Source organism: Pyrus communis, chromosome 15 (assembly GCF_041283825.1).
Source record: "Pyrus communis isolate YQ-2024b chromosome 15, ASM4128382v1, whole genome shotgun sequence".
Classification (NCBI taxonomy): Eukaryota; Viridiplantae; Streptophyta; class Magnoliopsida; order Rosales; family Rosaceae; genus Pyrus; species Pyrus communis.
The window spans coordinates 37,249,206-37,275,948 of record NC_142579.1 but is presented as its reverse complement, the minus strand read 5'-3'; the positions used below and the strand labels follow the sequence as shown (position 1 = coordinate 37,275,948).

The 26,743-nt window shown below is 38.2% G+C and overlaps 3 protein-coding genes across 4 annotated transcripts; 2 read left to right on the top strand and 1 right to left on the bottom strand.

Moving 5' to 3' along the window:
* Positions 1-184: 184 nt before the first annotated feature.
* Positions 185-3,607, bottom strand: LOC148690970 (uncharacterized). Its single transcript, XM_088685061.1, has 3 exons — positions 2,368-3,607; positions 1,889-2,058; positions 185-1,405 (listed from the first exon to the last, which is right to left on the bottom strand). The coding sequence occupies exons 1-3, from the start codon at positions 3,455-3,457 to the stop codon at positions 185-187; spliced, it is 2,481 nt and encodes an 826-aa protein (XP_088541187.1). The 5' UTR covers positions 3,458-3,607.
* A 5,661-nt stretch (positions 3,608-9,268) lies between these two features.
* Positions 9,269-18,042, top strand: LOC137748850 (protein ANTI-SILENCING 1). Of its 2 annotated transcripts, none has more exons than XM_068489040.2 (12): positions 9,269-9,562; positions 10,206-10,592; positions 11,591-11,759; positions 11,861-12,945; positions 15,297-15,323; positions 15,634-15,726; positions 15,927-16,005; positions 16,165-16,255; positions 16,682-16,787; positions 16,922-17,038; positions 17,174-17,273; positions 17,744-18,042. In XM_068489040.2, exons 2-11 carry the CDS (start codon positions 10,248-10,250, stop codon positions 17,240-17,242), a joined length of 2,181 nt encoding a protein of 726 aa, XP_068345141.2. In that variant the 5' UTR covers positions 9,269-9,562; positions 10,206-10,247; the 3' UTR covers positions 17,243-17,273; positions 17,744-18,042. The 2 variants fall into 2 exon arrangements, 1 of the variants encoding a protein (XP_068345141.2); XR_015956760.1 differs by having other exon boundaries at positions 9,309-9,562; positions 16,165-16,208.
* A 2,709-nt stretch (positions 18,043-20,751) lies between these two features.
* On the top strand, positions 20,752-24,659 carry LOC137739773 (protein ALTERED PHOSPHATE STARVATION RESPONSE 1). Its single transcript, XM_068479480.2, has 4 exons — positions 20,752-22,117; positions 22,686-22,855; positions 23,097-23,320; positions 23,613-24,659. The coding sequence occupies exons 1-4, from the start codon at positions 21,160-21,162 to the stop codon at positions 24,388-24,390; spliced, it is 2,130 nt and encodes a 709-aa protein (XP_068335581.2). The 5' UTR covers positions 20,752-21,159; the 3' UTR covers positions 24,391-24,659.
* Positions 24,660-26,743: the final 2,084 nt, after the last annotated feature.

Here is a 26,743-nt window from a genome sequence, read left to right as displayed (position 1 = left end):
AGAATAAACCCTTGGAAGAGGTAGCCATCTCAATTCCCAGAAAATATTTCAAGGTTCCCAAGACTTTAATGGCAAACTGTTGGTGAAGCGACCTTTTAAGAGCCTCGAGTTCATCCATGTTGTCCCCCGTGATGATAAGGTCGTCAACATATATAAGAACTATGAGCTTCCCTTGGACACCACTTCAAACAAAGAGAGAGGAGTCAGCATGACTCCTTTTGAACCCTGCCACTTCAAGAACGGAGCTCAGTTTGGCGTACCAAGCTCGAGGAGACTGTTTAAGTCCATATATAGCTTTATGAAGCTTGCAGACTTTGGTAGGTTCTTGTTCTTGAGGGTGTCCTGGAGGTAGCTTCATGTACACCTCTTCTTGAAGCTCACCGTGAAGAAATGCGTTTTTAACATCCATTTGAAACAAGGGCCAGTCGTGGTTGACTGCTACTGATAACAACACCCTTACTGTGTTCATTTTGGCGACGGGAGCAAAAGTCTCCTTGTAATCAATACCGTAGGTTTGAGTGAACCCCCGTGCAACCAATCGTGCCTTGTGTCTTTCAATGGTACCATTGGAATTGAATTTGGTCTTGTAAATCCATCTACTCCCTACGGCTTTCTTCCCTTTGGGAAGGTCTACCACACTCCAGGTTTGATTTTCGTTCAGTGCTTTGAGCTCATTATGCATGGCTTCTCTCCACACGGGCATACATACTGCTTCTTGAAAGTTTTCAGGCTCAACATTATTTGTCACCTGACTTAGGAAGGATGCATGAGATGCTGACAGTTTGTGATAAGTAAGAGCTTCAGAAATGGGATGCCTTGCACTGTAAGTGATGTACTCTTGTAGCCGTAGAGGAGGATTGCGATCGCGAGTTGGGTTCCTTTTTGGTGCTGCTACAATTGGTTGTGTGGCAACAACTGGTGCTGAGGCACGAGGTATATCTTCACTGACCATCTCATCAACTGGGGAATCACTTATAGGGTGGTATGGGGGGGTGTCTGTATGGATTTCAGCAAGAGTTGGTAGTGGAAAAATATCCATTAGACTCTCCCCCTGAGAACTATTCGGGGAGTGATTGTTGAAGAAAGGAACGAGTTCATCAAACCGTACATCCCTAGAAACAACCAGCTTCCCAGTGTGTGGGTTATAACATTTGTATCCCTTTTGAGAACTCGAGTACCCCATAAACACACACTTGATAGCTCGAGGTTCAAGTTTATCACGATGATTTGCTTGAACGTGAACATAACAAGTGCATCCAAAAATCCTGAAATGAGTTAAATCAGCAGTTCTTCCCTTCATAACTTCAAAAGGTGATTTGGAATTCAGGACACGAGTGGGAAGTCTGTTAATGATATAGGCTGCAGTGAGGAGTGCTTGGGACCAGAATCTCTTGGGAACTTGCATCTGAAACATAAGAGACCTAGTTTTCTCCAATAAATCCCTATTCTTGCGTTCGGCAACACCATTTTGTTGTGGTGTACCCACACAACTAGTTTGATGCAAGATACCATGACTGCTCAAGTAGTTTGACAGATTATTGGAGGTATACTCGGTGCCATTATCTGACCGTAAGGTATATATTTTTTAGGAGAATTGGTTGGTTATTAGCTTATGAAAGTCTTGAAAAGCTGTAAAAAATTCACTTTTAGACTTTAAGAGATATAACCAGGTAACCCTAGAGTAGTCATCTATGAATGTAACAAAATACTTGTACCCATCAAATGACTCAACACGGGAAGGTCCCCAAATATCTGAGTGTACAACTTCAAAGAGTTTACTGGTTCTAGATTTAGAGGGTACAAAAGGTAGCCTAGTGGCTTTTGACATTTGACAGATCTCACACTCATGTGTGTTGGTACAATAATTTGGAAATAATTTAGACATTACTGGTTCGGAGGGATGAGCGATGCGTTGGTGCCAAAGTTGATGCTTCTGGACATGGCTTAGGGTGGCAATGGGTTCCTTAATTTGATTGAACTCCTTTGAGATGTAGTACAGACCATTTAAGAAAAAACCCTCACCAATCTTCTTCTGAGTGACTCGATCCTGAAACACAACTGTGTGAGGAGAAAAAATAGCAAGACAGTTCAAAGTATGTGTGATGTTTCCTATGGACAGAAGCTGAAATGGAAATGAGGGTACATATAGTGCCGTAGACTCTACATCACTCCCTATCAATTTAATTTTTCCTTTTCCTAGGACTGGTTCCCCTTTCCCATTCGCTACAGACACATGAGTAGGATTAGGTAATTTTTGAAACTCATGTAGACAAGCTTGGTTGTTGGTTATATGGTCAGTGGCACCTGAGTCTACAATCCAAAAATAGTGTGTGAGATTGAGAGCCGTGGAAAGTGCACAAATGATACCTGGGATATTGCCGGATGTAGTGGTGTTTGAATTTGCCAAAAAACCAGCAAATTTTCCAAGCATTTCTGTGGAATTTTCCGTGGTGACATTGTTACCCTCAGCGATATCACTCTTCTTTTGGAGAAAGGCGGCAAACTCATTGATCAGGGAGATAGGGCTTGAGGTGAAGTTTGACATCTCTTTAGATTGGAAGGCTTTAGGCACAAACCCTTTCCCATCCCTGATCATTTTTCCTTCCTTGTTAAACTTAGGTTTTAACTCAGGGTGTAAAATCCAGCATTTTTCCCGTACGTGCCCCTTGGTGTTGCAGTATGTGCATTTCCAGTCAGCTTTCTTTCCATTAAAAAGCCTTTCACTAGTGAAGTTGTGGTTACTGGTGAAAGCCCTAGCTTCTGGGCTAGACCAGGGCTCAACATGCATTACTTTCCTTCGAGTTTCCTCTCTTTGGATTGCATGACACACGTTGACGAACGATGGTAGCTCAGGAGTCATTAGTAAGTGGCTACGCAAGTCTTCATACTCAACTCCCAAGCTTGCCAATAGTTGGAACACTTTATCTTCATCAGCCCTTTTCAAGAGTGCAGCGGATTCAGTGGTGTGTGGACGGTATAGATCAAGTTCATTCCACATAGATTTCATGCTTCCAAGATGCTGAATGAAAGTTTGATTACCTTGCTTAAGTCCAGCGAGGCTTTTCTTCAGTTCAAACACACGGGCAGCATTGTGTTGACTGCCGTACATTTCCTTGATCGATTCCCATAAGATGTGTGAAGAATCTGAGTAGCTGAAGATCTCGGACAACTTAGGCTTCATCGAGTTAAGTATCCAGGACATAACAAGCTGGTCATTTGAGTGCCATGCATCAAAGGTAGCTGAGGAAGAATCTGGAAGCTTGATGGTTCCATTTACGTACCCTAGTTTCGATCTTCCTCCTAGAGCAAGAGATATAGCTCGTGACCATGGCAAGTAGTTGAACTCATTCAACAACACGGAGCACAGTCGTGGGTTGCTCTCCCCGTGTATCATGTTGGCTGGTGTTAGGGTTGAGGAACTTGTAGCCTCAGAACTAAATGAGATATCTTCTGCCATCACAACAAATGATGAACAGAGGAAGAAGAACAAGCTAGAAGGATAAACAACAGAGGCAGGACCCTATGGTTCCTGCTCTGATACCATCTTGAAGTTTTGGTTTCAACTTATTGTTTTCTTATAAAACTGCTGCAACGGCAGCATGGTTTATACACATTTTACATACACGCATGCACACATACGCATGCAATAAACAAATGCAATACAGGGTGTTGTGCTTGCTGTCCATGATGCAGCAACTAGAGAAAAATAAGCAGCAAACCATGTGGTGTCTAGCTGTCAAGGAATATACAACATTCCTTTTCACGTGCAATATTCCCTTCCATACTGTCCATACTGTCAATAAAAGACATGAGCAAGCTGATCGTTACCTGAGTAGGAATGAAGTAATCACAAGCATTGATGTTCAATTGATCAACATCAGTTTCGTTTCCATTTCCATCCTTATTTATTTTAAAGTCAACCATACGTTCAACACGCTGCATAAATCAAAAAGAACAAAATGTGATATTATAGTAATGATTAAATCTTGTTAACGACTGAAGGAGAGGGAAGAGAGAATAAAACGACTCGTGGGAAACCCAAACCTGGAGATTTGGTTCCTCCATTAAAGGCGACCAGTTGCTGTTGATGTTTGGAGCCATTGACCATGTAATGTGTACTAATTCTGTGTCCTCACAGAGCCTACCCAGTGAACAAATTGATCCCAATGTACAGTTTAAAAGTTTTGCCAACGTACAATGTTCCTTAATGACAGGAATTATGGGATGCTCATCCCTGAAATGAAATCGATTATAGGATGCTCATCCATCAAAACAATGAGAGGCTGATGCACAAAATCAAGACATTCAAATGTGCAAGCAAGAATACTTTAATACCATCTCCTTCAAGTGTTCAATATTCAAACGAAACAATCTAAATGGGATGGAAGCCTCTATGGAATCAAATAACTAAACTGTAATCCTATTCCCTTGAGTATTTATATTTCAATAGCTAATTCACACTTGAGAGGGGTAAGGTTACGAAGTCCAATAGAAGAAAAGAAGTCTCGCTAATACCTTAATAAATCCAAGCAGTGCTTGTCCGTACTTGGATGTTGTTTCCCCTTATTGCGCCCCTCTGGTATGGGCAGCTTCAAGTGTCCATACAATACATTAGCAATATCTGCTGCCGTAGATAACGAAAATGTCATGCCAGCCAGCTTATAGGCTTCCTTCTCAAGCTGCCTTTGCTTTTTTTCCTAACACCTTGCGTGCTTTTAAGCATCCCTCCATGTCAAGACCCACTCCCCAAAGCTCCATGTCGGCAAGAATATTAACCTAGCATACAAATAAGCAATAAGCTATTGTCGAAGTGGTTGGGTTGGGTACTGGTTCTCAAGCACCCAGCTAAACAGTGGTCATGCATTTAAATCCAAAACAAACAATAGCAATAATGTAAACCTCAAATAAAATGAAGCTCCCGCAAAAAAATTAAGTCAGATGCTATGAAAGTAACTTACCAATGGGAATTCAATATCTAGGAGGGCTTCAGTAAGGTCTTCAGCAACAAGTAACTTCCAAAGAACAGAACATAAGGCTATTTGTGCAGCCCGACGGCAGCAACCGTTATGTGCAGCTCTTCGCATCTGATTCTTCCACATTCCGATTAGCAGCTGACGCAGCTTCACTGGATAACCTTTTCTTAACTTCAAATAAATCGTTCTAAAATCTTCAAATGCAAATTCAATAGCGATGAATATGTAAATATTGAATGAAAGAATTATAGTTAAACACTTCTGCCTTCAAGAAATGCTTTGATTGAAATGATGAAGTTCCTTTTTTATCTTACCTTTTCCAGGTTAGGATTAGAGCTTCTCTCCTCATCAGGCCAAAGAACCCAGGCCACGATGCACATGTCAAGTCCATCTTTTATATGAACTGGAGGCAACAATAAAAACGAGCTGTCTATGATTTCAAAACAAGCACTTTTCCCTCCAAGATTCTGGCAGCCAAATCTCTGAGTATGAACTGCAGGACTTTTAAGTGCCTGAATCCGGACTTTCAACTTCCAAGTAAATTTTCTGACACCTCTTTTCCCCATTATTTTACCAATCCTATTCCTTTAGCAATTCCCCATTATTTCTAACATTTTCTTGTTATATGAGGGGTAAGGTTTATGTCCCCCTGACTAGGTGTAACTTCTTTTTTCATATCAATAAATTCGCATTTAGAAAAAGGTCTTGGCATAAGTTATCACACACTAAAACTTGCCTTCTTAGGCAGAATTCTTTTCTGTAGTTATTGGTTTGTAATGTTACTTAAACTCAATTCCTTTTTTAAAGGTCAAAGAGAATGCATGGAGTAAGCTAAGAAACACACTTCGGGGTTTCAGAATGTCTCCAAAGCAAAGAAATGCTAAGAACTAAGCTAAGAAACAATTATTTCTCAGTAGTCCTGGTAACCATCACAAATCAAACATAGTTTAGAAGAACATGATCTTGTCAGGACATCAGATGATATTAAGATATCATTTACCAGGAACTTATCATAGGAAACTGAGAAGCCGTGTACTAAAATTAGAATCTTATATGCATCACCTTGTTCGTTCCATGATGAAGATTCAAAAAGAGCTTTGACTATTTCAGGGAGTCAGGGATGGACGCTTCAGCAATTGCTACGCAAGCCAGCTTTATAGAGTGCCCTCGCTTTAGAACCCTACAGATCAACACATACCGTTTACATATAAATATATAAAAATTACTGTTGAGCATATATCAGGTGATGAGTTGATATTTTATTATATATTCTACCATATTCTTAGTATTAATATATTAGTTATTTTGATAGAATTTTGATACTTTGAATTACATATTTTCAATATAGGACATTCGACTTCCTCTGAAGCAAAAAATGATCAAACGGATGAATTTAGAGTGATTCGAATTGGAGGATGTTCGTGTGCCTTTCAAGTTGATTGTGTCAAAATTCCAGATTTCTCTATCAAGCCGTTTGACCATGGCGATGAAATTAAGGCTCAGCGCGCAGCTTTCCTAGATTGACGTTTTGGATATTTTGGAGGTCAAGATGGCGTATTTTGAGGAAGATTCATTCTGAGAATTTGTAGGGGACGTCTTCAGCTTTAAAAATAGATATTTTGGGACCAAATCGGAGATGATTTGGTCAGTCAAAAGTGGGATTTTCTATCCATATTTTTAATAATATTTTGTTTTATGATTGTTAGTAACTAGTTTCGTTTGCTAGGGTGATGCCTTGAGTCTTAGCATGAATATGTAGTTTTTATTTAATTACTTATGATATTATACATGCATACTTTAAATTATTAATCACTGTGCTTTAAATTGTCTCTATATCTTAATGCTTAGCTACCATTAGAATGTTTAGATAAGTAATTGGATGCAATTTTGGCGGAGGGCTGTCCCTAAAATTGACTAAGGCTTCTTGTGATTAACATGTGTAACTACTTAGGATAGATGACACGTCTTAGGAGTTACATGGTTTTTCAAAAGGTTTTCACAAAACTTAATGAGTCTTGCATGTTCACATTCGATCTGGACGTCACGGACGGGTTGCATGTTAGATATATGTTCTATGTTGGGGGTTCCAAGTAGGGCATACTTTAGGAAAACCTAACCTTCAAAATATGCATGTGTAATTCATAATGAATTAGAAGAATTGCGTATGATTGTTAAGGGGACGGCGGAACTCTAGGCTTTTACAATTTGGTTTTCAAAACGTTTTCCTTTGTTTTCTTTACTTTGCTAATTTCTTTAACCTTTTTAATTAAATTCGTTTTTATTATTTTTAAATTCAAAACCAACTTCTTCCAATTTTTGTTTTAAAATATTAATTAAGATTTAATATTTACATAAATTATTCATTCAATTCCTACGAAAAACGACATTGCTTAAGCCGTTTATACTGCAACTACCTTGTTCTCTTGCAAATATTTTTAAGTGTTTTTATCCCTACTTTTACAGACGGTAAAATCCCCCCATCATCAGGTATCAAAAGGAGATTACGAATGTAACTGTAGTTCACATACCTTGATATATGGAATTGTAGTAAGCTCTACAATCTCTGCTCTCACTCCAAATGAAACACGATTTTGGAACTTGCAAACCAAGCCCTCGAAATCATGCCATCCAAGCCTCTCACAAAACATGGTTACCATAGATGCAAACTTTCCAGCATTCTCTTGTAAGGCCTGCACCATACCTCTGGCCACTTTGAAAGCTTCACATGTTGGATTTGTGACCAAGTGCACAACAATCCAAACAACTTTGGCTATAAAAAATTATAAACAAAAGAAGGTGGGAAACACCTTCCTTGTTTTGGGGGAAAAAAAGGGAAGGCTGGTTTTGTTGTTGGCAGAGATTTCGGCTTTTGGCTCCCACACTTGTTGCCTTTGGTGAATATAGATACCGAGGGAGAAAAGAGAGAGCACCAGAAAAGAGAGTTTTTTCTGATTGCAAAGAACAGAGAGCAAGGGGAGCAGAGGAGAGAGCATTCGGCTCTCCCATTTGAAACAGTGCTGCTCCTTCCCATTTGTTTGTAATCCCCTTTTGTTAGTGATCACTCAATCAAAGTTATTTGTGCTACATTTTGTGGCTTTAGAGAGAGAAGGAATTTGGTATATGTTTCCATCTTCTCCATTTGTTCTTTGTGAGAGTGAGAGCTATTGGGTGTATGTGGGCTATTGAGTTTGAGAGTTAAAACTCTATTTGTAATCTCCTTTTGACATTAGTGGAATTTCCTCGCCGTCTCGGAACTGGATGTAGGCTTACGCCGAACCAGTATAAATCCTTGTGTTTATTTTTGGATTATTTGTCTTGTCATATTTTGCCGTATTAGCTTTGGTTTCATATTTGAAGCTTCCGCACAACATCACGTACCTCAGTGATAGCAGCTTCCTTCACCACAGATTGAAGAGTTCGCATTTAGCAAGGCAGAAGTCAACAAATCTCACAAATTATATAGAAGCAATTGCAATTCATATCCCATAAATAAATAAATAAATAAATCTAAACTGATAGATACTTGAAAAAGAAAAAGAACAAAAATTTAAATGACAAGACGAAAGGAAGAAAATGCATGTCACCTCCCATGTGCGTGTGTATAGATGGTTGATTTCGTCAGATCGAGTTCATTGAAGAGGTGAAGTCAAAATTGATTTGATGCTTCAGTTATATTGGTTTTATTCAGGTGAATAAGTAGTTAGCTTATATGAAATTAATATTATTTACTCCAATTTTATAAAGTTTAGTTAGCAGTTTCAATGTGAAAATCCAATTATGACTTTTCCTCTTTCCTTCCTCTTATTTTACTTACAAATTACTAAACGAGCTATAATAAAAGCATTACCAATGAAGGCTTTATCCTCTATAAAGGTACTATCTTTTAAGCCTTAATAAGAAATGAGGAGAAAAATATGTGTGGTTAATATTTCTCGTTTAACATGTTGAAATTAAGCATGCCGTATAAAAACGGCAAAGCTTTATTTTCCCTTACTTGAACAACTAAACAGTATTCCGTGATTTCTTTCACTCAAAGTAAAGCATATATGTCCCCAAGAGAACCCACATTTTTTTATTCTTAATTAAATTTTAATAAGAACATTTAGAATTATGATCTAGTGGTATTCCTCTTCATTTGTAAACGAGAGATCTTAAGTTCGATTCTCGTCAAAGATAAATTTGAACCGCATTTTATATATAAGTGTATTCTTCTCCAAAAAATACAAAAGAATCATAGAGATATCTAAAAACAAATGTTTTTATTATATATAGCATTTAAAAACATATGTTAGATTATAGGGAATAATATAGAAAATATAGCATCAGCCTCTCACTCAAAAATAAAAAGTAAAATGTAAAAAGAACAGAGAGACAAGTACAGTCGAGAAATTCTATAAATTGGAGCGAGGAGAGAAGAGGAAGAGTCCCGTGCAGCATCTCAGCGCGCGATCGTTTTAGGGTTTTTCATCAGAAACCAGAACAAGTTTACAAACAAAGCGAATCGGCTTAGGGTTCGCACTCTTCCAGTTCTCTGGAGAACCAGCATTGCGTCCATTACTATCTTCGGCTCTGCAGAGAGCCGCTGTAAGGTTCGATTTTGCCCCTCTCATTTATTTAATTCGTTAAATTTTCACTCGCGAATTGTTTCTTTGATTGGTGGTTATATCTGGGTTTTATTCGTTTGATTTAATTGTCAGATTTTTGTGGGTTGGTTGAAAAGTTTTGGAATTTCATGCATTTGGGGATTGTTCTACGTGTAATTATCTGTGGTTTTCATCATTTAATTATTTTTTATTTTTTATTTTTTCCCTTCGGAGGTCTTCGGGATGTAATTTTGATTGCTTAAATCAGAGGCACAAGATAGTGCAGTGTTAGTGTTCCAAGAAATTGGGAGTCTGGGATTCTAGGGTTTGTTTTTGTATCAATTGAAAGCTGTTTTATTAATTTATGGAGAGAAAGTCTTGATTTGTTATCGAACAGTTATTTAAGTCTTAAGATAAGACAAATTTAGTGGTGTCCTGAATCACTTTCATTTCGCTGGAATGTATTCCTCTTTATTGCTTTGAACTGCAGTAGCGTTTTCTGCTTAAGATAAACCGGGATTGGTAACTGTAGTGGAAAAAAAAAAATTTCTTAGGTGTAAATTGTTCTCGGGAATCATTATCTTCTTACATTATTGACTGGCAATTGTTCTATCACAATATTGGTAATAGGTTTTTCCTACTTTTTCAGGTTAACTGTGAGTCTGCTTTTGAAGAGGCCTGGTGGGGGAATATGGAACAAGATACACAGACTGAAAAGCTTGAATTTACATGGGGAAAGAAGAAAGGAAAGGGAGGGAAAAATAAGGACGTTCAGTTTTACGAATCTTTTACTTTTGATGGTGAAGAGTACACGCTGTATGATTGCGTTTATCTTTACAAGGAAGATGAACTTGAACCTGAGATTGGAAAGCTAATAAAAATATGGGAAACTGGTGAGAAGGCAAAGAAAGTTAAAGTTCTATGGTTTTTTCGTCCTTGTGAGATTTCAAATTTTCTTGGAGGTGAAGAGGTACTTGAGAATGAATTGTTTTTGGCATCCGGTGATGGTGTGGGCCTTGCGAATCTTAATCCATTGGTACTTACATTTTGATTTATGCTCTTAACTAATTTTATTATTTGTATTTGTTAGAATTGGAATGATTAATTGATCACATAAAGGTGTGGTATATAGTTTGTTAGCTTAAATGAAAATAGTCTTTCTGATTTTCAATCAATAATGATGCAGGAACTTTCTATGCTATATATCTTTGCAATGTTATTGTTTCTTTTCTTCATTCTGCTGCCAAGTTTGTCTTCAATTTTTCACTTCATTTTTCACCGAGTTCACTAAACCCTGCAGCTTCTTTTATAGATTGGTTGACGTGTTTGAATATAATTTACAACAAATTCTACTTCTCTGATATAGTAGGACAGTGAAACATTGTTAAGCTTCTTAGTGTTCTATTTTTTATATTTCTTAAAAGACTCTAATTGGCAATCCTTACACCTTTGATTTCCAGCAATACAATAAGATTTGCGTTCCCCTTGTGATGACAGTTAAATTGTGTCAGATTACATGTTGCCCCTCTCTCTCTAACACACACAATTACAAATACATGCTAAGGCTGAACTTGAGTTTTGAACTTTTGGTAGTATTTGATAGATGTTATATCCCTAATAGACATGGTAATATGACAAGTGAGAAATGGTTTCGATTGGTAGTAAATATTCTTGCACTAAATGAAACTAAGCACTTAGAAAAATATATTATGTTCATGTCTTGGTTAGTAGGAATTGTATTTAGACTTTATACTATGATAGCATTGTGGCACAATCTTAACAAGTTAAGATGTGAACCAACAGTTATGTTATGTTCTAACACTGCCCCCCAATTTTGGGACTCTTTATCACAAGAGTTCATTTGTGGATTTCAAGCTTTGTTGGAAGGTACAATTCCAGAGACTTCAACATTGAAATCCGATGCTTTGATACCATAATAAAATTTTATGTTGTTAGGATATAAATCAACAATTATTTCATATTCTACTATTAAAGATCAACGGTCTAGTTGCTGAAGTTTTATAATCAAATCAGGAAGCCATTGCTGGAAAATGCAATGTTCTTTGCATTTCAAAGGACAAGGAAAATCCTCAACCATCAGACGAAGAGCTTCAAATGGCCGAATTTGTGTTTCGTCGAACCTTTGATGTTGGGCTGCAAAAAATCACTGACAAGATAGAGGGAGCAATTGCTGGGATTGATGGTATGTATATCTATCAACTTGGAGCCTTGTAGTTTGACTTATAGTTACATGTTTATTTCCATATTTTGAGTCTTAAATCTTTGTTTATGTAATTGTTGCAGTTAAATTCATGTTTAACAGAAAGGATATTCAGAAGCCTGGTGGCGTTCTGAAAGTTGATTTAGGAAAAAATGAAGTTTGTGGGAATTCCATAGCAAGTAATGAAACAGTGGTTCTATCAAACAAAAACTCATTTAAAGAAAATATCACTTTAGAGACAAATGGAAATATTGTTGATTCGTCAACACTAGAAAATGGTGATTTGGTTAAGCATAAACCATCACTTGTAGAAAAACCTGCTTATGGTGTAGGTTTAAATTCAAATGAAAAGGATAAAATGAATGAAAAACAGGAACATGTGTCAAATCCCAAGGTCTTGTTGAGTTCTGAAGTTAAAAGTGATGAAGGTGAGGTTAAGCGTGGTAAAGTTCATGCACAAGAAGTTGAAGTGGAAGAAAAAGTGACGTTCACTAAGGATAACGTTGATTCGGATAATAGGCCAACCAAGAAGGCGAAGCTTGATGATGATAAAGGTAGTGAGCAAATACTTGCGGAGGTGGAAAGAAAGAAAAAATGTACCAATGTTTGTGATCCAAAGGCGAAGAATGACACTTCAATTGAAGCGGTCAATGACAAAAAGAATAGTAGTGACCTGAATTGTATGAATGTTACAAAGGCTGTATCCCCAAAGGTTCCTGTTGAAGTGGACCATGGACAATCTAAAAAGCCAAAGCTTGACACTTCAATTGAAGTGCCCAATGACAAAAGCAAAAGTAGTGACCTAAAGCGTGTGAATGCTACAAAAGTTTTATCATCGACTACCTCTGCTCTTGATGATGAATCCAAACATAAGTGTGTAGAGGATTCTCTTGGAACAAACAATGCTTTTCTCAAGAAGATGAAGCCTGATGATAAGGCAATGACCATTTCCAAAGGCAACAATGGCAAGTTGCCTAAAGCATCTCAACGTAAAGTCAAACATGTAGAGGATTCTCGTGGAGCAAATGAAGAGTCTTGCAAGAAGATAAAGCTCGATGAGAAATCCATGGCACTTTCTGATGGCAAGTTGCCTAAAGTACCTCCTACACAATCTCAAAGTATGGTCGAAAATGTTGATGGCCAAGAAGTTACTCGACGTCCCGATGTTGTAAGTAACGCCATTCTTTCCTCTTTTCATTCTAGTCCAAATGATTCCCTTATTGAGAGCGTGAGTTGTCGTTATTCCCCATATGAAGTTGAATATTGGTGTCATTTCTGGCATGTTTTTTTTCTTTGGGTCTTACAAATACCATGCATTGTTTTATATGGTGGAGTGTCCATGTATCCTATCTCTCATAGTTGAGGGTTTTTCCAATGCGAAATTTTGGCGACTCCCTAGGTTGTCATACTTGGAACTACTTTTAGCGTTGATTTTGGAACGTTAAATACTTTGGTGAAGGTTGATAGTTATGTTTTCGCAATTGCCTATCCTTGGAGATGTTCTAATTATGGAGAGGTAGGATGTTGCAGTTAAGGCTTTTGTAGTTAAGGCACAAATTGGCACTTGATTGTAGCATTCAATAATTGAGTTCTACTCGAAGAGTTGGCACACATTCATTGTACACCTGTGGCGAGTTGACTCTCGTTTGTACTTAATTGTGGTGTGGACATTGTGTGTCATGTGCTACACAAGAATTGCTTCATGCCTTGCCAACATTGGTTACTACCAAAGTTTTCAAGGAGTATTCAAATCATCAACCAAACTTCAAATTTGCAAAGGTTCTTTCATGACTTAAAAATGTTTCTTCACCAAATTGTCCATTTGCGTCAATTTTTTTTCGTGTTCTTGCCATGCAGAATTATGGTAAATTTTGAAACTTATGGTGTTCCAATATATAAAGTTGAACCATTCCCAAATGTTGCATGCGAGTTCATGTCATGAATTATTTCGCCAGTAGTTAATAGTAATGGCAACAATGTTCCACTATTTTATTTGTAGCTGAGGCATCTCCTTTGTTCTCATCCTTGCTAAATTTGATTAGTGTCCACGTGGTGAAACCTTTATTGGGTTGAAAGTAGTTTTTACTTGTTTCCTTCTTCATTGTGCTCCTTTCATTTAGAACACTAAGAGTGCGTTTGTTGTGTCGACTAAATCGGACTAGACTAGCTTCATGGATTTAGCTGAACCGACTTAGGATAGACTAAACTGGACTGACTTAGTTAAGCGTTTGGTGCAGGATAATTATACTAACTCTAATATTATAGTATTTAATCCATATCTATTAGTATTTTGATATTAATTCTATCTTTTTCTTTTTTATAGAAACCTCTTCCACTCTCTTTAAACCTCTCCCTCTTTTTCTTTGTGCCACTCTCTCTCTCCCCTCTTCCTCTTTTTCTCCCTTCAATTTAAGAAGTTGGAGAGCTCTAGAAGCATGACCAATCAAATCCCTCCAATCCCATTTGAAACTTGGATCGAATCCCTCTAGAAGTTGGAAGATCAAGATGAAAAACCCAAAAGTCAAGACGAAAGCTAAGTTCAATCATTTACTTGTTGGATCCCATTTGAAACCCAAATCGAATCCCTCCAATCCATCAAATTCATAGCCTCCTCCTACCCGAGCACCACCACACCCTTTTCTTAGGTAACTTCCACAACCACCTAGGTCACAGATGACGAGAACAACCGATCCTTATCGCCTTTGTCCGAATGGGTTCGAATTCAGAAGCCATCGATGCCTTTTTGCAGCAGAAGCTCTTAAGTGGCAGGGACGACGAGGCACCTCAAGATCCTGCGTAGCCCTTCACCACTGAGTCGAAGTTCATGATGGAGAGGATTCTCATTGAAATGGGTGAAAACGATGGGGAAAATGAACGCGGACTGCTAATCCCAACTTTTCACACGGTATTAGTGGTGAGGCGCGAAGGCTCTTCCCACTTAATCTCATTAAAGCTAGTCCTTTAACCGTGCCAAACAAGGAACTAGGACAATAACTAAGCCAATCCTAGCTAAGGAGGCCAAACAAACGGGGGCCTAAGGGCTCATTTGGAACTTCTTTTAGAATGGATAAAAGCATTTTTAGATAACCAAGGGCACTTTCTTCTTTAGGAAGTATGGTTACTCATAAGTGATTTTATACTCATTAATCTTTTCCTTTTTTCACATTAGATGGTTTCAAACTATGGACCTAGCCTACCGTGCAAGTCACCCTACGTCCACCCTCAATACTAGGCTCATAAGTGCTTTTATAAGCCACAATCATTTTTAAGTTTTTCTACCAAGCATTGAAGAAGTTTTTTGGTTATCCGCAAGCGCTTTAAAGCTCACTTGGAACTACTTGTTTAGAAAGCGCTTTGGCTACAAGTGCTTATTAAACACCCCTTGAGGGTTGGTGGTCAGATTTACTGTTAGTTATTTTGTGTTATTAATGCCTAGTTCTTCCAAAATGATAACATAAAGATTCCAAAAAAGTTAACCTTGTATTTAACTCTTACAGTTGCTCATCTTCATTCTTGCAGGACAGAAGAACATGGTTCAAGGGATTTGTGAGTTGTTCATTTTCACTTCTATTCTTGGTTTTAATTGTTAATTTTGCTTGTGAATCTCAAGTTTTTGTTTATTGTTGAATTTGATTCTAGTGCATTGCACCTGTAAGGCCTCGAAACTGTCTTCCACTCTATGGCCTAGGGGCAAGGAAACATAATGGGGTGTTCCCAATTTGAACCTCAATTAGTAATTACTTTCACCAAAAAAGTTAAAAGAGAAGTTCCTTTAAATTGACATTTAGTGGATGTTTTAATGTGGACGGTAGTGAGTGCCATGTTGGACTGATGAAATGTCTTTTATCAATGTCAGCCTTGGGAGGATAGAATTCAGGCTGCACATGAGCAAGGCACCCTTGTTCTACTCCAGAATTTGGATCCAGCATACACTTCAGCTCTAGTGGAGGTAATAGTCGCATTGGAGCTTTAGTTGCAAACACTGTTATTACTTGGAGTATAGATTTTGAACTAAATGTACTAATGCAGTATGTAGATGTGTTTGTACTCGTTCAATTTTTCATCTTTGTCAACTCTAGGCTGCCACTTATGTGTTGGGTTTTCTACTTTAGAGCAACATCTCATTTGATCTTTTGAATTACATTTCAGGACATACTATGGCATGGTTTTAAGGAGAGCTGCACGGCTAAGATGATTCAGCGGACCGCAAATTCTAGTCCTCACTATGGTATGGATAATGTATTTAAATCTTATATTTATTCTCCTATCTATTTTCTCAGAAAAATTGACTTGATCTTGTTTTCAGATAACATTTATTTGTAAACACAACATGGATGAAATTACTCTTATAGTCTACTTCTAAATTATTTGTTTGTTCTTATTGTAGGACAAGCTCTTGTTATTCTCAAAACTAGGGAAGCAGCACAAAAGGTTGTTAGAGAATTGGATAAGGGATGTTTATTGTTGTCAAATGGAAGGTTTGTAGTTGGCTAATATTCTGGCATAGGTCGTGTCATCAGGCTCTACAGCATGATGCATCTGTTTGCTATTTAGTCTCTATATCTTGTTTTATTTCTCCTTGTTTCTCTGTTCCACTCCCCATTAAATAATTTAGAATACTCCACATACCAAGTTTTTTATTTTGAAGTCCTTTCTTATGACTTACTGGTAATCTTTTCTGCTGTATCCTATTTTTCTGTCTTATCAATTCCAAGCAGTTGACATGTAAGAATTTTTCACTAGGTGGTATTTTTTTCTCTAGGTTCTGTTAATTAACTGTTTTTGATTGACGAAGGAGACGAGCTTCTGTCAATTTCAATGTGATTATCAACTTTTACTTTATATACAGCTAATTTCTGCAAATAGTGTGGTTCACATGATGATAGTTTTTATACAATTTGTAGGCCTCTTGTTGGCAGCTTTGGAACTCCTTGTTCCTCAGAAAAGAAGGCACCCTTTTTTGGTCATCTTACTATTGAGAAACTACGGCACCAAAATGCACGGGAAATGGTACAGTTGCATCTCTCTCTCTACAAGCATCAACACATATATGAGAAACACAAGCGTATAACGCTGGTATTGTTTGTTTCTGTTTTCACTGCCTTCTCATCTACATGTTTATACTTCTTCCTTTTTGGATCCAGAAAGAAGCCATATCTACTTCACATTGTTCCCAGCCCAACACTATTGAATACGATATGGCCATGGAGTGGTGTTTACAACAAGAAAGATCAGATCTCTTGTGGAGGAACTTATATAAGGTCTTGGAAATATTCATTGTCATTTACAATATATTGTATTGTGTTTGAATAATATGCGATTTAATGTTTCTGGGTGTTGTTTCCTTTGCGAAACTATCTCAAATGACTTTTTTCTCCTTTCAAATTTTGTTTTAGCAACAAGGAAAGGAGTTGAGAAAACTCAAAGCGGAACTTAAACTCAAACCTGCACTTAAGAAGAAATAAGCAATGTGGCTGGGTGAACTTACTCCCACTGGTAAGTTTTACAACAAAGAAAGATCCCTACTTTCATTTTGAGTTACTTAATTGCATTGCTCAATGAATTTTTTTGGCCATCATTTTCACGTCGGCTCCATGCATTGTGGTTCAAAAGAAGCTTTTCTCCTCTTTTGGAGCTTTATGAAATTGTCAAATTAACAGGATCTGCCATTTTTATAATAGACATTCGTGAATGATCTTTGTTTTTTTTTAATCTACTTGTGCGGAAGTGACTCATGAAAGTTCAATTCAAAGGTTTTCAAGGCTTTGGGCATGCATGTGATGTATTCCTGTGTAGTGTAGATCCAACACATTAAGTTACAGTTAAATACTTGCATCATTCGTCGTCGTTTCCTTGAGTAGGAGAAACTCTAAAATCATGTATATGCATATTCTGTTTAGTCTGTATCATCTCTCTCTCTCTCTGTCTCTGAGTTCAATCCTTTTTTCCTCCCCCATTTTTATTAGAAAGGTGATGAAAGAACTTATACGGTTGGGCCGTAATTCAAGGATCGGGCAATATCATGGTTGCGCAGGTGCAAGTCTTTTGTTCAGGACCGGTATCCGGCTGTTGTGAATCTCATGTGAAGTTTTTGGCGGTAGGAAATAACTGGACGGTCTGCTTCATATGAGCACCATCACCGAAGAAAAGTGTAAATTCCTTTGTATCATCTTCAGATAGTGAATGCCGTTGTTTGTACAGTTATTGTTTATGTTAAACAAGTGTTTTATCCCAGTCGAAAATTTAACAGCCCTAAGTTCTCGTCTACTCTTTCTTAAACTCGATTTACCAATGGGAAGTTTCTCTTGGTGGGGTAACTGGTAGAATTCACTCTTTCTATGGGAGAAGTAAGGGGGATGGCAAGTGTATGTTTTAAATTAATCACGTTGTGTCATGTGAGAAAGTTGGAACAAATGATGATGATGGTCGAGGGATAGGTTTGCTGCACTGCCACTTTGGCATGGGGTTTGTTGTTGAATTTCGGTATTTTAGCAAATTAGGGATAAAAAAGCCTTGCCCTTTGCTTTTAGGGTGTGTTTGTTTGCCCTCACTAAGTTTTATTGAACTAGACTAGACTAAGAGTGAGTGTAGTTTAGTGTTTGTTAACAGAAGGGACTAACTTTAAAGAGATTAGGTGGGACTCGCATGGACTAAAGAGCTCGCTAGGGGTTCTTAGCGAGAGACCTCGAAAAGCGTCGGACTACTAAGACCGTTTCTGGGTTTTGTAGCGTATCGAGAAATCCAAGCGTTCCAACCCCAAGTCACCTTAGTCTCTCACTCCCTTGAATCCAGAATCCCCCACTCCCCTCCGGTTAACTTGTCGGGCCTTGTTGCAGGCTGGTTTCACCGCTCCCTAGAAGCTGTTTGAAGATTCGACGACAAACAACGCGATGTCTCAACACATGATTCGGCCAAAAACACGAAGAAGGGGAATTTGGGAATTGCAAAAACCCCAAATATGTTGAGAAGACAAGAAGTGGAAGGGCAAAGAGGAGGGAGATTTGACTAATTGGGAGAAAAGAGAGCAGCAGCATAGAGGTAGGGGTTGGATGCAGAGTTTGATAGAAACAATGAAGATAAGAGAAATGAAAGTAAATTAAAATTAATATTTTATAATATAATATTTGACTGTTTTTGGTTTTTTAAAGTAAAAGTAAATTAAAAATGATAAAAAAATATTTTGGGCTTTAAAATAATTTTAGTCCATAAATTAGTCCGGCATTGCACCAAAGACTTTACATTATTATCATGCTTGGTCCAAGTCAAGTCAGTCCAACTTAATCCCTTAAGCTAGTCCAATCTGAGATAATCTATGCAACAAATGCACCCTTAATTTCTAATTAATGGCTGGATATTTAAATTTATATCTTATTCCATGGATAGTGTGGGGATGGGACATGGGTCCTCTTCGGATGTATGTATCCTAATCTACTAAATCCATGTATCCAGGTTGTTGAAATTTGATCTAACGATTAGAGTTATTAAAAATTTTAAAAGTGAGCCTTATTTGTAGTCATTGAATCAAATTTCAACAATTTGGATACATGGATTTGATGGATTATGATACATGGATCTGGAAAGGACCCATGTCTGTGGGGATGTATGATACTTTTCTAATGGATTTGACATTTCTCCCAGCAAAGCAACAAAAGTGTTGAACCAATGAAAAAAGTTGATTTACTTTCACAATTCTTAAAATTTTAACTCATTCAATAATAGTAAATAGCGGGATGAACATTACTATCACTTGAGAGGATGAGCAAAAATGTTTCGTAAAATATATTTTAAAATTATAGATTCTATTAATGGGGTAATTAATAACACCTGATTTGTTTTTTCTAGTTTTGTGCAATTTAAAACTTATGTTTTTACAATTTGGCAATGTCAATAGGACCTGGATTGTCTGTCATTCTCATCTCATACCCTTCCCATCTCCTCTTATTTCTGTGATCACGGTTAAGGCACGTCAATATTTTATATTGATTTTTTTTTATAGAAATAATAAAACAAAAAGCAATAGAAATATAAAATATCGACGTGACTTAATTGTGATCACAGAAATAAGAGATGATGAGAAAGGTATGAGGAGGAGGGTCGACAATCAGGTCCTTGCCGATAGGGCTGAGGGCTCGTCCAATAAACGTGTACTTTTTTTTTATAGAAAGCACATAGTGGGAGGAGAAACTGGCTCCAAATCTCGGGTGCAAAGTGGGATACTTTTAACCAATTGTTTTACAAAAGACTTAGCAGCACATACGTGTTTATGAGGCTATTTTCCCTTGAAAATTTCATCCCTTCCGTTTGCTTTAAAACTCATATGAGTATGTACCATTTTCGTTAAATGAAATGACAAGAATTCTCTTTAAAAAGAACTTGTACATTGTTAAGAACAATAATGATATTCTATTTTAAGTAACTTATTAGGCACATGACAACCTAGGACGATCCTCGTCGGATCCTTCAATCACATATGTTCATTGTATATCGTGCGGTAAAAAATTATTATAAATTTTTTTTATTTAAAATTGAATATAAATAGTGTCTGATAAAAATTGACCGCACAATATATAATAAACGAATATGATTAGAGGTTCTCTGAAATATTTGTAAAAAGGATCCGGGGGAGGACGGAGGGAGGATCCACCCTCCATGACAACGGCACAAAAAGGAAAGTTTTTGTTGGAGATGATCAAAATTTCAAATTGCTTAATAGCTCTTACAGTGGTGGCCACAGTAATATCACCTTTTACCTAATTCACCCCAACTGAGCGTTTATTCCATTTCACATTAAGTAATTTTTTTTTTCTTTACTTTTTCAAATGAAGCAAGTAATTAGGTAGGTAATTATCTGGTTGCCTACTCAATTTTTGACTGATTCACCACTTAATTCACTAATCAACAAGTACGACGCCGTTTCACGTGCCTCAAAAAATGTGACCGTTACTTTAAAAAATCATAATTAGGGACACCGAGTAATCAAAGCGCGCGAGTAGACGTTAATTCCTCCGTTCCGTGAGAGTACACAAAAAAGTCACTCCCTCTCTCTCTTCTTTCTCTCCTCTCTCTCTGCTCTGTCTGCTCACTTCTGCACCTGTTTTGGCAGCACTCACTCTCTTTTCATTTCACTTAATTGTCCTCCTCCATTGAAACCCTCTCTTCTCTCTCAAATCTCTCTGACCTACCAGGGCTCCCAAAACTCAGCTCCGACAAGCTTCGCTCTGCCATTTCCATGGAAGCGGCGCCGTTTTAGCCGCACCCAGAAGCTCCAAACCCAAACCCCACATCTTCTTTTTGTATATTTTTTCAACCCTTTGCTCTTAAATGTCAAAAAGTACACAACTTTAAGGAGTTTTTAGTCGTTTTTTCAAGACACCCACGAAAAATGGGGTGCGCCCAATCGAGAATCGAAAACGAGGAATCCGTGTTGCGATGCAAGGACCGCCGGAACCTGATGAAAGAGGCGGTGGTGGCCAGGAACGCCTTCGCTTCCGGCCATTCTGGCTACGCCGTGGCCTTGAAGAACGCCGGTGCCGCGTTGAGTGATTACGGCCATGGAGAAACCCAAGTGACCCCGGAGATGGAAATCCTTCACGGCCAACATCGGCCGATGGACCCCGCATCTGAGCCGCCGCCGCCTCCGCCGCCCCATCTCGAGAACCTGAACCTTCCGCCGCCTCCGCCGCCTCTGCCCACTTTCACTCCAAGCCCGATCAAGCGGGCCACCAGCATGCCAGTGATGAGCGCTGAGGCTCGGAAAATGGGGGGGCGGAGAGTTGGGCTGGCCATTGCGGAGGAGGATGAGGAAGAAGAGGACCATGAACATGATGATGAGGATGAGAGCCATAAAGGGTTTCAGAGGAGATCGAGAAATGGGGCTTCGGAGACGACATCGTCGCCGCCGAGGACGCCGGAGATGAAGGCGGTGCCTCCGATGCCGGAGTCGAAGGGCATGGCTTGGGACTATTTCTTTATGGTGGATAACATGCCGGGACCATCTTTGAGTGAGAATGAAGAGGCTGAGGAATTTGGTGAAGATGAGAATATGGGGGTTGGCGGTGGTGCTGATTTGGGTGATGAGGTTGAGCCCAAGACTCCGGAGAAGGTGGAGGAGATTGAGGAGAAGGCGGAAGAGGAAACTCCGGTGGCAATCGAGCATTCGAAGACTGCGCCACCGGAGTTTAGCAGGAGAGTAGCTAATGTGATTCCTGGTGTGACTTTGATGGACATATTGAATAAGATTGACGACCATTTCTTGAAGGCCTCGGAGAGTGCTCAGGAGGTTTCGAAGATGCTCGAGGCCACTCGGTTGCACTATCACTCGAATTTTGCAGATAATCGAGGTATACGAGTTCTATGAATTCCCTTTAAGCCAAATTCTTTATATGATGTTCTTGTTTTTGTTCTGCTCCTTAGGTGTAATGTAATGGTTAAGTTGATATTGAAGTTTGAAAGAGACCTTATTTTCTTCTCAAAAGCTTTCAAAAATGTCTACAAATTGTCCTATAAAAAACATGTGGGCAAACATCTTGACTTCACTCGGGCCTTAAGCCTTTAAATATCAAAATGATAAATCTTTGGTTTTCAAATTACTTTTTGTTGATCTGATCTCAACCTTAGATATTTGCACTTTCAAAAAAATTAAAGTGAGAAAAAGCACTTTGTATAAGCACTTTGCCCATATGTTGCCCTTAGTTGTCGGTATTTACCCTTTTCTGTTTAAAGGCTGATGCTTTGAATCTTCCTGTTCGAGGACTTGGAAATTGTTAAACTAGTTTCGGAAACCACTGTGTGAATGGCCGTTCCACCAAAAACATCTTTTGAATTTTAAATATTGTTGTCATTTGTTTTTGTGAGATATCTTTTGAATCATTTGTTGGATGCGGTACTGATTCTCGTGATGTTGTGCAGGACACATTGATCACTCTGCAAGGGTCATGCGTGTTATTACATGGAATCAGTCGTTCAGAGGCATGCCAAACGGTGATGGGAAGGATGAAAACTCAGAAGATTATGAAACTCATGCCACTGTTTTGGATAAGATGTTGGCATGGGAAAAGAAACTTTATGATGAAGTGAAGGTATATTGCATTAGTTTGTTTCATTTTGTTTTTTTGCTGCTTTTCATCTTGATTCACTAGTGTCAATCCACATCATGAACACTGTTCGTGGTGGCGGTCCCTTTTGTATTTGGATTGTTGATATCACAAAAAGTACACACCGGTTAATCAGGAGAATCATTTTCCAGCACAAAAATTATCTTCCTACTTATTTATTTTCTCACGCTGAACCTTTTTTTGTTATCTTACTTTACATTGATAGCAAGGGGAGCTTATGAAGGTTGAGTATCAGAGAAAAGTTGCAGTGCTTAATAAGCAGAAGAAACGCAGTGCTAGTGCTGAAACATTGGAAAAAACAAAAGCAGCTGTAAGTCATTTGCATACAAGATACATAGTTGACATGCAGTCCATGGATTCTACAGCTTCAGAAGTAAATCAATTACGGGATGAACAGCTGTACCCTAAACTTGTTTCTCTAGCTGAAGGGTAAGTTTGTGCATTGAGAATTCTCGCTATCTCTTTGTTTCGTTCTTGTTGCCCCTAGTGTCTTCTTGATTGATCAGACTATCCTTATTCTGTCTTAAAATCATTTGGCATGCGTCTAAAAAGCACCATTTCTATTGCGGAAAATTTGAACTGATGGTTTCCACTTCTGTAAGGATATGTGTTGAATTTTGTGGAAGTTATTGCTTCCTTCTTAGTTGATGTCCCCATTTGTTTATTGTGCTATTGAGAAAAGGTTTCCTCTGCAAATATATTCATCACATCTGCATCACAGGATGGCAAAAATGTGGGAGAACATGTGCACACATCACGGCAGCCAGTTGGAGATTGTTACAGGTCTAAAGTCCCTAGACATTGCCCATACTCCGATGGAAACAACCAAGCACCACCATGACCGCACTGTCCAGCTTTGGAATGTTCTCCAAGAATGGCATTCTCACTTTGAAAAGCTCGTGACTCATCAAAAACAATACATCCAAGCTCTTAATAGTTGGGTGAAGCTAAATCTCATACCTATCGAGAGCAGCTTAAAAGAGAAAATATCATCCCCGCCAAGAGTTCAGCGTCCACCAATCCAAGCTCTCCTCCATTCATGGCACGATTCTCTTGAAAAGCTTCCTGATGAACTTGCAAAATCTGCAATATCGTCTTTTGCAGCTGTGATAAAGACTATCATACTTCATCAGGAGGAAGAGATGAAGCTAAAAGAAAAGTTTGAGGAGACACGGAAGGAGTTTCTGCGTAAAAGTCAGGCCTTCGAAGAGTGGTACCAAAAGTACGCGCAGAGACACGCGGAAATGGATCAGGAGAGAGGTGAAGATGCAATTCCCAAGGACCCGGTCTCAGAGAAGAAATTCATTGTTGAGAGCTTGAAGAAAAGAATGGAAGACGAATGTGAAGCTCACCAGAGACACTGTATCCAGGTGAGGGAGAAGTCACTTGGGAGTCTCAAAACTCGCTTGCCTGAGATCTTCCGCGCCATGACAGACTACGCTCATACCTGTTCCGATGTTTATGGAAAACTGAGGTCCACCACAGAGGCAAAAGTATGAGTGGTGATGTCCTAATATGTGTATGATTTGTTTTGCTAGGAAGGAGGCTTTTGTACTGTTTTGTATCGGAAAACTTGTTTCGGTTAGTGATATCTTTGTCCTCGGGAAAATTTGCTGAAACATGCAAATCACGCGTAGAAGGCAATGAAGTTGTGACTCGAGGGAAATTTCGTGTAACTTATTTAACTTGTTCTTTTTCCTTGTGGATTTGGTAGTAGGCTATTAGCACTACAAAATAGTTATATTTGGCTCTTCTGCGTTTTTCTTAACAGACTGTTGATATCTTTGGAGTGTCGATAATAGTTTCATTAATTTTTTTTTGCTCGGGGTAAAGTGAGTTGATTTTGTGTATGGTAGCATTCACACAAATGGTGACCCGAAATCGCGAATGATTTCCACATGCAGTTTAGATTCTCTCGTGTCACCGTGACGACTTCTTATTAGACGGGCATTGCATTTTTTCAACACATGGCAATTGATTATGGACGGTGGCATCACAGAAACTAAAGCTTAATTACATAACCCCTTTAATAAATAATTATCGTATTATAAATCAATGATATGAGATAATCTCGTTTTTATGGGTGATGTGCATTGAGGTGGCCCTACACAAAAATTTCTTGGTAAAACACAGAATTTATCAGAAGCAATCACGGTGGATGACCAAGTGACATTGTCAGCCAACGTGCGTGCCAAAATTAGAGAGAGAAAGATGTCGTGAAATAATTGAGAATATAAGATAATATGTCATAATTAATACGATATGTCATGTGACATTTTCAACACAAAAACAAAGAAACATTATTTTTTGGCTTTGATTAATTTAACGGAATTTTAATGAAACATTTCTGGTACTGTTTATTTTTAATGAAAAATCACATTTTTACCTTTCCCTTGTATTATTCACTACATCTTTATTTGTCATTTTTCATTAAAACAAATTTTTTTTTTATTTTTTTCGTTAATTTTCCTTTAATTTTTAATCTCAACGTAATATGTTCTTGTATTTATGTTTTTGTTTTGTTAGACTACATTTTAAGCGAGCATATTTGGTAATCGCTCGATTACCAATTATGAACATTGCTTTTGACACAAGTGATAATTGAGAATGGAGAATCGAACCTAAGATGGAGATGAAGAAATTTTTTTGTTTTAGTCACGTCGCAAGCGTCTTGTGATCCGAAAATATATTCGAAGAATTTCGACGGAGGGAAAGATGGATGGGGCCGGATAGCTTGTCCCGGTTTTTCTAAGCTCGTTTTGCTAATCATGTTCGTGTTTACATGTAAAATGATTGAATTTGGCCAAAGTTTAGTCTTTGGACTTACAAGGAGAAGAACTTTCATACAAAGAATACGTCACTATTACGGTATTCTAAACCAATCAGACATTATTATGTGTTTTAACTTCTTTACGTAGTAGTGCATGATTGACTTGAAATACCGTCACAATGGCATTACAGTGCAGCCATGTAGGTGAGTTTTGCTCACATAGAAGGTAAAAACACAAGACGAAAAGAGAGAACCTTGAGTGTTTTGAGTTTGAACCTTTTTAGTCTCTATTTTGTACAGTTTCTGTGATTACTCGGATATATCAAGAAATATAGAACTTAACTTTCCTCTTTGTTTGCACAGCCTTCCGAAAGAACAAAGCCAAAGTTGTCCACATCCTAACCACAAACTGCAATGTTAAATGGGTGATTAGGTTGTGGATAGCTGAAGAATTTGTTGAACCTAATGATGGGGTCACACCAGAAAAAGTTGCAAAGGACTATCGTACGGAATTTACCGCACGTAGCATGCTGCAAATTATGCAAACGAATGAAGATGGAAGAGCAAAAACATGTAAGATGCATGATCTCCCGCCTGAGGTTGCTCTGTCGATATCAAGAAAGGAAAATTGTGGTGCTGCATTTGTTGGCAGAGAAGTGGCAAAGAAGTTGGAATGCGTAGATTGTCAATTCGAATAACTGAAGAATTTAATTCTTGCACAAGCATGTCAAAGCTTCGGTTGCTTCTTGCCCATCTTTGCCGCAAACATGTTGTATGAGTTTAAGAAATTGCCTTCTAGATTCAAGTTGCTGACAATTCTTGATTTGGAGGACGTCCCAGTTGTTAGAGTCCCGAATGAACTAGTGCACCTATCCGATTTGAGATATTTGAATCTGAAGGATACTCTGATTGAGCAGCTGCCAGAATCCATAGAGTGGATGTGCAACCTTGAAGCTTTGAACATCCCGTGACAGTAGGATATAGACACTTCCAAGAGCCATTTCAAAGTTAGTCAGCCTACAACATCTGATCGTGTACCATTACATCAGTGATTAGTATGTGTTTAGATAATACATGGGATC

What these genes read in the sequence shown, in the direction of transcription:
- LOC148690970 (XM_088685061.1), bottom strand. Translation starts at nt 3,457, where the DNA reads ATGGCAGAAGATATCTCATTTAGTTCTGAGGCTACAAGTTCCTCAACC. An exon ending in TACATCCGGCAATATCCCAG is followed by an intron (nt 2,059 to 2,367) that starts GTATCATTTGTG and finishes CTCCTCACACAG; the next exon opens with TTGTGTTTCAGGATCGAGTC. An exon ending in TCGCTCATCCCTCCGAACCA is followed by an intron (nt 1,406 to 1,888) that starts GTAATGTCTAAA and finishes CTTATGTTTCAG; the next exon opens with ATGCAAGTTCCCAAGAGATT.
- LOC137748850 (XM_068489040.2), top strand. Translation starts at nt 10,248, where the DNA reads ATGGAACAAGATACACAGACTGAAAAGCTTGAATTTACATGGGGAAAG. An exon ending in TTACTCGACGTCCCGATGTT is followed by an intron (nt 12,946 to 15,296) that starts GTAAGTAACGCC and finishes TCATTCTTGCAG; the next exon opens with GACAGAAGAACATGGTTCAA. An exon ending in ACCAAAATGCACGGGAAATG is followed by an intron (nt 16,788 to 16,921) that starts GTACAGTTGCAT and finishes TTTTGGATCCAG; the next exon opens with AAAGAAGCCATATCTACTTC.
- LOC137739773 (XM_068479480.2), top strand. Translation starts at nt 21,160, where the DNA reads ATGGGGTGCGCCCAATCGAGAATCGAAAACGAGGAATCCGTGTTGCGA. An exon ending in GAATTTTGCAGATAATCGAG is followed by an intron (nt 22,118 to 22,685) that starts GTATACGAGTTC and finishes GATGTTGTGCAG; the next exon opens with GACACATTGATCACTCTGCA. An exon ending in AACTTTATGATGAAGTGAAG is followed by an intron (nt 22,856 to 23,096) that starts GTATATTGCATT and finishes TTACATTGATAG; the next exon opens with CAAGGGGAGCTTATGAAGGT.